Source organism: Echinops telfairi, unplaced genomic scaffold (assembly GCF_000313985.2).
Source record: "Echinops telfairi isolate 266 unplaced genomic scaffold, ASM31398v2 ScPeMD7_655;HRSCAF=1070, whole genome shotgun sequence".
NCBI classification, from domain to species: Eukaryota; Metazoa; Chordata; class Mammalia; order Afrosoricida; family Tenrecidae; genus Echinops; species Echinops telfairi.
This window is the reverse complement of record NW_022104553.1, coordinates 25,383,590-25,395,389: the sequence shown is the minus strand read 5'-3', so window position 1 is coordinate 25,395,389 and position 11,800 is coordinate 25,383,590. Positions and strand designations below refer to the sequence as shown.

The 11,800-nt window shown below is 55.1% G+C and overlaps 1 protein-coding gene across 1 annotated transcript in view; it reads left to right on the top strand.

Annotated features, from left to right (window-relative positions):
* HIF3A (hypoxia inducible factor 3 subunit alpha) overlaps nucleotides 1–11,800 on the top strand; it is a 37,135-nt gene that overhangs the window by 1,769 nt on the left and 23,566 nt on the right. Inside the window, exons 2-4 of the mRNA XM_045292663.1 lie at nucleotides 6,964–7,154; nucleotides 9,770–9,915; nucleotides 11,310–11,394. Of these exons, the coding sequence (XP_045148598.1) occupies nucleotides 6,964–7,154; nucleotides 9,770–9,915; nucleotides 11,310–11,394 (422 nt within the window). The remainder of the gene's footprint in view (nucleotides 1–6,963; nucleotides 7,155–9,769; nucleotides 9,916–11,309; nucleotides 11,395–11,800) is intronic.

Sequence of the window (11,800 nt, the reverse complement as noted above, 5' to 3'; positions counted from 1 at the left end):
ATGGAGGTACAGGAACAGTCCTGCATGTGGGATAGGGTCTCCCGCATCTTCTCCATGCCATTTCTGGAGGGTGGTGAGCTCCTCGGAGCAGGAAAGATGTGGGTTTCTCGCTCCCCAGGCTGGGGGCTGCCAGGCCGCAGCCCCCATTCCCAAGCCCCTGTCTCGGGGCCTTCAGGCCCAGCCCCGCCCCTGTTCTCGGCTGGAACACGGAGGAAGGGTGGCAGCACTCCAGCTGCACGTCCCGAGCTGGGCACAACGCCAGGGGGCTGGACCAGGCCTGGGCTCAGGGCCAGCAGGGGAGACCGGCCAGCTGGGAAGATCCAGAGGCAGCCTAGGAAGAGCTCAGAGCTGGTGGGAAGGAGAGGCAGGGGAGAGGGACCTTGAGTTGGGCAGGCCTACCAAGGGATGACTTTCAAGCACAGGAGTCCCCAAGTCAGAGCTCAAAGGTCAGCTCACCTGGTTGCTAGCCATGTGGCCCTTGCGCCCATAACTGCCTCTGGAAGGCTTTCCTATCTTGGCAAATGGGGGTCTGGTCTCCACATTCCCTCCCCCAACCTCCCCACACAGGATCTAGATGGGGAACCAGGAAGGTAACAAACAGCAGGGTGGGTCATCCTGTAGGTGCAGCCCGATGAAGGCAGAGGGAGCGGGACCCTGGGTCCACTCCCATGGGGCCCCAGGATGTGCCCCAGGCCCTCGGTTTTCCCTGCCCAATCTGAGTAGCCCAGCAAACCTCACCCCCTTCTTCTCTGCTCCACTATTGACAACGGAGCCCTGGTGGTGAGGTGGGTTAAGCACTATGAGGTGGAATCTCACACGGATGCTGTGGCTTTGGTTGGGTGTTGCTACTACTTAGGAACCCTGGTGGCGTAGTTGGGACACAGGGAGCTGCGAACTGCAAGCTCAGCAGTTCGAGACCACCAGCCGCTCCTTGGGAGCAAGACGAGGCTTTCTGCTCCCATAAAGAGTTATAATCTCAGACACACACAGGAACAGGTCTACCCTGCCCTATAGGAGTCGGAATCCCCTCGAGAGCAGTGAGGTTTTTTGCTTTTCACTCTATAGAGTCTTTTCAATGATTGAATGGTGGCAAGGCCTGAGGTTCGAACCCACTAGTCGCTCCACCGGGGCCAGATGAGACTGTCTGCTCCCGTAAAGAGTCTCTGTCTCAGAAACCCAAAGGGGCAGTTCTACTGTCCTATAGTTGGAATCAACTTGGTGGCAGTGGGGTTTGGGGTTTTCAGGTGGCACCAACGGTTTCCACTTGAGCGCTAGGCTAAAAAAAAAAAGATGGCGGTTCACACTCGCCAGGCATTGCTGCGGAAGAAAAGGCCCAGTTGGTTTGAGTCTGGAAACTGCAGAAACCCGCCCACCCCGCTCGCCTGCGAAATATTGGCGGGTGGCAACGTTTCTCTCTAATAAAGCCCCAGGGAGTCGGAACATGCTTGAAGGTGCCTAACAAGGACCAGCGGCGCCCTGGAGGCGTCGTGGTTACGCATCGGGCTGCAAAGCGCAAGGTCTCCCAAACCCGAAACCAAACGCACAGCCATCGTGGATGTCCGCGGCGGGTCTGCAGGACATGGGTTTCCGAGACTGCGACTCTTTGTGGACGTGGACAGCCCCGCCTTTCTCCCGCGGAGCTGGGCGGTGGTGTCGAGAAAAGTGGGGCTTTTTGGTCCCGTGGAAAGTGGCCACCCGGAAACCCACACATCAACTCCAGGGCAGTGAGTAGCAAGAACTGTCTCTGTGATTGATCATAGCGAGGACCCACCCCAGGTATATTAGCCACGTATGTACTCGTATGCCATGTGTCCACATGTGTGACTCTAGTACTCAGGGGGCTCCTAAGCCTGGCCCTTTCATCCTGATGTGGGCAAAGGAAGGGTAACAGTAACCTTTAACCTTTTTTGTGTGGTAGTTTTCGTTGTTAGTGGCTGTCAAGCCGGGTCTGACTCCTAGCAACCTGATGTGTAATAGTATGAAGCATTACCTGGTCCTGTGCCACCTCTCATGACCCTTGGTCTGCTTGAGTCAATGGCTGCAGCCACTGTGCCCTGAGTGGCGAACTACAAGGTCAGCGGTTTGAATCCCAGGCGGAAAGATGAAGCTGTCTGCTTCCAGAAAGAGTTGCCGGCTCAGAGACCTTGCGGTTAGCTATGCAATGCCTAGCCACTATTTCGAATTAGGCTGCTGACCACAAGGTCAGCCGTTCAAACCCCCCTCCCGAAGCCGCTCGGAGAGAGAAAGGTGAGGCTTGCTACTCCCCTGACGGTTTACAGCTTCAAAACCCACAGGGGCAGTTCTACTCTGTCCTACACGGTCACTATGAGTCAGGATTGACTCAATGGCAGTGAGTTTGGGTCCGAAGTCGTTGACATGTTTAATTCTCAAGATACCGTGGTTTAAAAAATAAGAAAGACCCTACTGTGCACAGAGAGGCTGTACAACTTGCCCAGAGTCCCCCAGCTGACTGGTGGTGGAAGCAGGATTAGAGGCCATGCCTAAACCAGCCCCTACTCGACCCAAATGAACGGAGCTCTGGTGGCGCTGTGGGATAAGCAGCGCTCTGCGATCCACAAGCTCTGCAGTTCAAAGCCCACCAACTGCCCTGTGGGAGAAAGATGAGGCTTTCTTCCAACATCTGTAAATATCTACAACCTCAGGGAGAAATTCTACTCTGCCTGAAGAGGGTCACTATAAGTCAGAACCGACCCCACAGTTGTGGGTTTTATGCAAATGAAGGTGCTCCGGTGGCACACTGCTAAGCCCTCGGTTGCTAACCAAGAGGCCAGAGGTTCAAACCCATCGGCCACTGTGGCCGCAGGGGGACAGCTCCACTCTGTTCTATAAGGTCACTGGGAATCGCTACTTGAAAGCAGTGGGTTTGGTTTGAGTTGGGGTTTCGGGGCAAATGATTAAGCGCTCAGTTAACCCAGATGATCCACCCCAAGTGCCTCGGAAGAAAGGCCTGGCACGCTGGCAGGCAGCTGGCACTAGTGGCCACTCGGGCGCCACTCCTGGAGGTTGGCTTGCTTTATTCAACCGAGGAAAGCCAATCTCCGTGGGAGGCCGTGAGAGGCCCACCCATATACCCTCTGAAGGACACCCGGGAAGAGGCAGGGTACAGGCAGGAGGATCCCTCTGCCGTCCCCAGCTGGCTCCTTCTGTGGCCCAGGCCCAGAGAGAGGATTACAGAGCCCAGCTGCCTGGGACGTGGGGGGCCGCCTCCACCCCCATTCCAGTTTCCACTCCCTGTTCTCCCTCTGTTGGGGGCCCCAGAGTGTTGAGGCCCGCCCACCCCCACCCTCTGGGCCGGAAGACAAACACTGGGACAGAACAGGACAGGACAAAATGTCCTGGGGCGGGCAGGGCAAGGCAGGGCTAGAGGCCCCTGACCCCCACCAGCCAGGAGGGAGGGGAAGACCCTTCTAGAGCTTCACTCCCAACCCCCAACCCCCACCCAGCCTGCCCCTTGCTGTGTCTCCCCCACCCTGTAGAGTTTCTTTCTTTTTTTTTTTTTCTGTTCTACAGTCAGAAATATCCGCTGCCCTCTCTGCCTTTTTGCCTGGGGATGGGCCTGCAAGTCTCATTCTCCCAGGAGGAGGGCTGATGCCACTCCCAGAAACGGGCCTCTGACTGTGCTGGGAGCCCTCTCCCACCCCTAGCCTACAGGTTCTGCTTTCTTGGGGTGAGTCACTCCTAGGAGGGGGATCAAAGAAGAAGGGAGGTTTTACAACTTCAGTAAAATCAAATCAAAAACCCCACTCTATCAAGTCAATTCCAACCACAGGGACCCTGGATACGGGCTCCAAGGCTGTCGGTCTGTATGAGAACAGGTGATCTCTTCTTTCTTCCCAGGAGACACCTAGTGGGTTTGAACCACCACACTGCCAGTTAGCAGTCCAGTGCTTGCCAGATGGTGCCACTCACTGGACAGGTTCAAATCCCAGCTTGGCCAGTGGCTGGCTCTGTGCCCTACTGAGCAAAGAACTTCACCTTTCAGAGCCTCCATTTCCCCCTTGTGGCATGGAGGTTTAAGATGCCCTCCTTTCTTGGGCTCTCTGGAAAGCTAAGGACATACGCTGTAGGCAATTAGCCAGTGCCCTGCCCACGCACACTTAGCACACAATGTTGGTGGTGTCCGTTGCTGTCTGTCCTGTCGAACATGACTCCTGTCGAACCTTGTGGGTTACAGAAAAAAAGGAATGTTGCCCAGGCCTACCCCCTCCTAATGGCCATCGTATGTCTTACTCCACTGATCGGTCGGATCCCTTCGGATACCGCATCCAAGGCAAGCGAGTGGACGTGTCAGGCCATAGTTTGTGATCTGTGGGGTCTTCGCCGGCTGCTTTCCAGGCATAGACTGCCAGGCCTTTCTTCCTAGTCTGTCTGAGCCTGGGAGGTCTACTGAAACCTGTCCACTGTGAGCAACCCCACTGGCCTTTGAAATACTGGTGGCATAACATCCCCCATCATGCCATCACACCGTCCACCATAGTACAACGAATTGACAGACAGGGGGTCGTAGCAAATTAGGACTGTTCCCCTGTGGCGTGATGCTTACGCAGTTGGGCTGCTAACCACAAAGTCAGCGGTTGGAAACCACCAGCCACTCAGAGGGAGAAAGATGAGGCTTTTTCTACTTCCCTAAAGCGTTACAGTCTTGGAAAGTCACAGGGGCAGTTCTGCCCTGTCCTGTAGGGTTGCCGTGAGTCGGCATCGACTCAATGGCAGTGGGATTTTTTGGGGTGACATAGTGGTTACAAGTTGGGCTACTAAACTCAAGGTCAGCAGTTCAAATCTACCAGCTGCCCCATGGGGGCAAGACGAGGCTTTCTACTCCCATAAAGAGTTAGTCTCAGAAATCCACAAGGGGCCATCCTACCCTGCTCTAGGGGGTCGCCACGAGTCGGTATCGATTCACTGGCAGCGAGTTTGGGTTTCTGGTGCATTGATGTTTTTAATAATATTAGATATTTATAAATCCAAACCCACTACCATCAAGTTGATGGTATGTGCCATGTGCAAGGCTGTCCATCTTTACCACAGCACTCAGCCTCATCTTCTCTCTCCGAGCCGCTAGTGAATTTGAACCACTGACCTTTCGGTCGGCAGTCCAATATCAACCCCACAGCACCACCGGATGCTCCTTAGATGTAACATACGCTCCAATGCTCTGGTATAATTACTCAAAAGCTCACCCGTACAGACTTTGAGTTCTGCCTGATCTGACGTGCAAGACTAGCAGAAACAGAGAGGTCTAAAACCTGGAGACACGCCCAGAGTCGCAGGGAGCTCCCTCAAGCCTGGCTTCACACTGCCCTTCTGTGTGCCTCGGTTTCCTCGCCTGTTGCTTAGAGATAACATTATCACCTTCTAGAACACTTGAATGTGTGTGAAGTTACATGCCTGTCCTAAACATGGACTAGTAAGCACTGGAAACCATCCGCGGTTGCTTTCAAGTGATCCCACCCTAAGGGGAAGCCTATGTGTGTCTATGAGCAGCACAGGGACACAGAGCTTGTCCAGAAGGCTGGCTTCCAACCATGGGGTCTTACAGCTGAATGTCTTAGCCCTTGGCACCATCGGAATGACAGATATTTCTGACAGGATGAAACTCAGTCCTGGCACCCCACTTCTACCTGACCCCTGACATATACCCCGAGGAATTAGGGTCTGGGAAGTAGATTACAAGGCAGGGGTGAGTGTTAGTACATCATAGCTGTTTATGAATGGCTTTGACCCTGTAAACCAAACCCCCAAACTTAACCCACTGCCATGGAATCGAATCGTTAGAGACTTGTCTTCCGAGGCTGCAAATCTTTTCCGGAACAGACAACCTTATTGGTTGCAGCCAGTGGGTTTGAACTGCCAGCCGTGTGGTTAACAGCAGCCCAACCAAGGCTTAACCCACAGTGCCACCAGGGCTTCTCATTCCATCTTGATAAGATTAGGCAGACTGTGTTCTATGTAATGTAATTGTTACTCGGGCTGCTAACTGCAGGGTCGGCAGTTTGAATCCACCAGCCGCTCCGAAGGAGAAAGAGGGGGCTTTCTATGCTGTAAAGGGTTACAGTCTCAAGCTCACAGAGGCAGATCTACCCTGTCCTATAGGGTCGCTATGAGTCGGCATCGGCTCGATGGCAGTGAGCTGTTCGCTTGGGTGGCAATGAAACCAGAGGTCTGTTTGCTTTGTCACCCAGGAGAGGCCCTGGCCCCTCTGGGGACCCTGCTGGACTTTGATCCATCTGTTAAGATTCCAAAGACTCCGCTGAGAGGGGAAAGGGCAGGGAGGGGACTCTGGCCGGCAGGAGGTAGGACAGGAGACGTGAGATGCTTCATGCTCTCTTTTGTCTTGGCTGGGAGCCAGTTCTGTCAGCCCCCTCCTAGCAGGAGGCCTCTCTGCCCCCAGCCTGGGAAATAAACAGATAAGTCAGGGAGGGGACCGAGTGCCCCCGGGCACGCCTCAGAGAGGAGCCAGGCGCTGGGAATGCAGCATGGGCCGGCTCTCGGACAGGTAAATTCCTGGGCTAGGTTAGACCTCGCCTTACATAGCTGGGACATGCTGTCAGGGGAGATCAGTCCCTGGAGAAGGACATCATGCTTGGGAAAGTAGAGGGGCAGCGAAACAGGGGAAGACCCTCAGCGGGATGGGGTGACACCATGGCTGTAGCAATGGGCTCGGGCCTAGGAACCGCTGTGCATAGGGTGGCGGCGGGTCGCAAATGATGATACCCAGCAAAAGGCTCAGCGCTCCGGAGGGAATCTTTCTCGGTCCAGAGAGCGCTGGATATATGCCCTGGCCACGCAGCCAGGCTCCTGTAATCCAGCACCCCTTGCTCACCCCCACTCCCACCACCCACACACACACTGTGGGCAGCTTCCCCGCGGGCTGTCTGTCCCTGGACCCGCCCCCCGTCCCTCCCCACTCCCCTTCTGACTGAGCGCTGCCCCTGCCCGCAGGTCCAGCACCGAGCTGCGCAAGGAGAAATCCCGGGACGCGGCCCGCAGCCGGCGCAGCCAGGAGACCGAAGTGCTGTACCAGCTGGCGCACACGCTGCCCTTCGCGCGCGGGGTCAGCGCCCACTTGGATAAGGCCTCCATCATGCGCCTCACCATCAGCTACCTGCGGATGCACCGGCTCTGCGCCGCAGGTGAGCCCAGCCCCTGACGGGGCCGTGGGGCCGAGCGGGTCCCTGCGCCTACTGGCCCGGCTCGTGCTGCAAAGCTACGTTCCAGGGTGGCCCCGCCCCCTGGACGCCAGCTCCTGGCCAGACCCCGGCCCTTGATGACGTGATCCCGGAGCCCCGCCCTTGGAATCCACTTCGCTGCCGAGTTCTCTGGGAAGGCCCGCCCATTTAAACGTCCATCACTCTCGAGGCCCCGCCCCTCGGGAAGCTCCGCCTCCTTCGAGCTTTACGGAATGGGAGGGCGCGATAAGCCCCTGGGGGCCTCACCCTTGGTATTGGGCACGCTGGGTAAGCACAAGTGAGTCCGTGCTTACCTTACTGACTGCATGCTGCAGCCTCACTCACCCTATAGGACAAAGTAGACCTGCCCTGGGGTTTCCCACACTGTCCATCTGTCCCGAAGCAGAAAACCTCACCTTTCTCCCTCGCAGCAGCTTGCGGGTTCGAAAAATTGAAAAGGGGCTTTGATGCTATAGGAAAGCTCTATAAGGGAGGGAGAGAGACAGGTGGCAGCCAGACCTGGAGGCAGAATCTCTGATGTGGTGACAATGTGTGAGATTGTCACACTCCTGCATAGTGTCGCCACCCGCTCTTTTTTACTGGGAAGACTATCCTTGCCCGCCCTCTTCCTCTTTCAACCCTACTGCTCTCCCAATTAAGGCGACCAGATGTCCCGCTTTTGGCGGGACAGTCCCGATTGTTAACAATTTGTCCCGCGTCCGGCGGCGTTTTAAAAAAGTCCCGGTTTTCAGCTGCTATGTCGCTGTTTCGCCAGGATATGAGTTGTATCAATGGTGTCCCGCTTTACCAAGAAGCCATCCCTTGTGCCCTCTGCTCAGTTACAATTCCACTTTGCAGGAGCCTTCATCCACGCCCCCTCCCATCTTGGTAGTCCCCAAACTTCACCACCATCCAGTCGATGCTGACTCATAGCGACCCTATAGGACAGGGTGGAACTGCCTCTGTGTACTTCTGGGGCTGTAGCTCTTTATGAGAGCAGAAAGCCCCGTCTTTCTCCCAGGGAACGCTGGTGGTTTAGAACAGCTGACCTTGTGGTTAGGAGCCCAGTGCGTAACCACTGCGCCACCAGGGCTCCTCCTTGGTATCCCAGGTGCCCGAAAGATTTTTTTTTTTTTTCTCATGAAGGAAGTATAGTGGTCTAACTGGTCCCAAGAGAATTCCTACCTGTGGTTAGGTGCCATCGACTCTGTGCCCGACCCATAAAGACCCCATGCACAACAGAAAGAAACACTGCAAAAAAAATAAAAAAGAAAGAAACACTGCACAGTCCTGCAGTCATCCTCACAATCGTTCCTATGCCTGAGAATTCCCCGCCCCGCAGAATTGGACTTTTCTCCAAGCTTCTGGTCCTTCAAAATTGTGTCCCTTGGGAGTTCTTGCTTGTTTACAATTCTGACTCCCTGGGGAAACACCTAGAAGGAGCCCTGGTGGCCTAGCGGTTACACCCTTGGCCTGGGATCTGCAAGGTCAGCTGTTCGAAACCGCCAGCCACTCTGCGGGAGAAAGACTGGACTTTCTACTCTGGTCATGAGTTACAGTCTCTGAAACTGGCAGGGGCAATTCTACCCTGTCCTGGTATAAGGTGGCTGATCCGGCACTGACTCAATGGCAGTGAGTTGGGGTTTTGGTTTGGGGCACACCTGGAGCCCTTAGGAGCACCAACAGGTAAGTACTGACCTACTGACCCAAAGACTGGCAAACCCACCGGAGACACCTCGGAAAAACGGCCTGACCATCTGCTTCCGAGAGGGATCACAGCCTGGGACAACTCCATGGAGCGCAGTTCTAATCTGCAACACAAGAGGGCGTCCTAAGGTGGAAGCAATTCAAAAGCTACTGTTAGTTTTTTTTCCCCTCTGGTTGTTGACCCGGGATTGGGGGCTGTTTGGGGTGAAGACCCCACTCTCCAAGAATTCCGACCCCCTGGGAGGTCTAGCCACCTCAGACTTTTGACCCCCAGGCAGTTCCATCCTCTGAGAATGCTGTCTTCCTAGGAAAGCCGTCCCTTTAGAATTCTACTCTTGGAAGACCCCCTGGTTTTCCTAAAACACACACAGTGCCACCTAGTCATCCTGAATAATAGCAAGCCTTGATAGGATTTCCTGGTGGCTTAGTGGGTTAGAAGTTGTGCTGCAATCCACAAAGTCAGCAGTTCAAAACTGCCAGCAGCTCCAGGGGAGAACTATGAGGCTGCTCCTATAAAGATGCGCAGTCTCAGAAACTCACAGGGCCAGTTCTACTCTGTCCTACGGGGTCACTAGGATTGGAACCGACTCAATGGCAGTGAGTTTACAGTTTTAAAGACCAGGTAGCCTCCTCTTTCTCCTGAGGAGCAACTGGTGGACTTGAACTGCCCACCTTGTGGTTAGCAGTCAGATGCTTACTGGACGGCCGTTTGAGAAGTCTTAGAATTTCACTCCTTGGTGACCCTGGCCACTTCCTTGGGACTCAAGGCCCTCGGATGTGTCCCCTGGGCCACCTGTAACTGAGGGAGGTGGGCCAGAGTGGCCCCCAGGGCTGACTAGAGCAATCCCGCTCACCCCCTGCCCCGGCTCCAGGGGAGTGGAACCAGATAGGAGCTGGGGGAGAAGCACTGGATGCCTGCTACCTGAAGGCCCTGGAAGGCTTCGTCATGGTGCTCACGGCAGAGGGAGACATGGCTTACCTGTCGGAGAACGTCAGCAAACACCTGGGCCTCAGTCAGGTGAGAAGAGATGCCTGCTTACTACACAGGTGGTGCTGCTGGGCGATTATACTGGGATCCGGGGCCGACCTGAACAGTCTCTGGTCTTGCCCTCAGGGGACTCACCTTCGGCAGACAGGAAAACTCAGACTGGGTCAGGCTATGGGAGCCCATAGTGGGGACATGGGGGTGCACAACAGGCCCAGCCGTGGGGTGGGAGGCAGGTGAGAGAGAGCTTCTTTGGAATAAAAGACATTTGAGCTACAATCCGAAGGTGTGAGGCAGCTCAAGGTGTATGGGGATACCCAGAATGGAACAGTCCCCATCCAGGAAGAATGATGATCAAACTGCATCCTCGCTCAAAGGAGCATTGTGGCTTCCAAGACAGATTTGCTTGTTTGCTTGGGCACTTTCAATAATCTTCGCCAACACTGTAGTTCAAGTGCATTGCTTTTTCTTCCATCTCCCTTAACTCAAGTGTGTGGATGAGGCTGCTGAAAATACCATGGCGTGGGTCAGCGGCACCTTACTCCTCAAAGTAACCTCCCTGCTTTTCAACACTTTAGAGACCAGACCCCTTTGCATGGAGCCAGTGCCAACTCATAGCAGCGACCCTTTCTAACAGGGGTGGGGAACCATTTTTTCCTGGGTATGTAGAATGTCATTTGCTGGCCATACGAAATTATCGACCTGAAAATTAGCCTGCTCTAGTTGGCCATTTAATTAACTCACTCTTAATCTGACGCCCTGGTGGTGTAGTGGTTATGATTGAGCTGCTAACCCCAAGGTCAGCAGTTTGAAACCTCCAGGCACTCCAAGGGAGAAAGACAGCGCTTTCTACTCCCATAAAGAGTAACATACAGTCCTGGAACCCCACAGGGGCAGGTCGACCCTGTCCTGTAGGGTCACAATGAGTCGGCTCAGCGGGTCTGTTTGGTTTTGTTTAATGTGATGGACGCAACTGCTTCCCTTTGGGGAGGCATGTGATGTTAGCTGATGCGGATGATTTCTTGGGCTTGGCATGACCTGTGGGAGAAGGATGGGACTTTCTGCGCCCGTACAGAGTTACAGTCTTGGAAACCCACAGGGGCAGCTCTACCCTGTCCTGTCGGGTGGCACTGAGTTGGGTTTTTTGGATGTGACCCGAAGGCCAGGCTTTCCCCACCCTACTTTGTAGGGTGTCTGAGATTGTAATCCTTTAAGAGGAGCAGACAGCCCCCCTTTTTCCTGTTTGTCCAGCGTGGGTACTGAATAAGTGTTGTTGAGTCAGTGGGTGGGTGGGTGGATGAATGAGGAGAACAGGTGAAATATGCAGGCTCTGAATTAAGGCAGGGCCATGGGAGTGAGCGGAGGGTGAGCACGGCCCTGGAAGAGCCCGCTCCCTCCAGACCCCTCTCCACACCCCTTGCCGGCAGCTCGAGCTCATCGGACACAGTATCTTTGACTTCATCCACCCCTGCGACCAAGAGGAGCTTCAAGATGCCCTGACTCCCAGGCAGAGTGAGTGTCCTGGGGGCTCAAAGTCCCCCCTCGACAGAGGAGGAAATGGAGGCGCGTAGCCCTTCCTCCTGGACTCTGGACTGAGGGAAATGTGAAGGGGGAGGCTTTTGGAGAAAGCCGTGCCCTGGAGTCTGAGGGGATGCCACCCTGAGTGGGTGGGTGTGAGGGGACGTAGCTCTGCCCTGAAGGGGCTTGGCCTTGCCCTAGAACATGAGGGATCCCGGGGGCCTGAGGGGGTCTTGGCCCTGAATTAGGGGGTTTGAGGGGATGTAGCCTTTTCTTGGGGTCTGAAGGGACATGACCCTGCCCTGGGGGACCCTCTGTGGTTCCAGGTCCCAATTTTGAAGGTGACCCTGGGAGACATTCCAGGGTAGGGCTTCTCTCCGAGCTGCCTGCTCACGCCCCC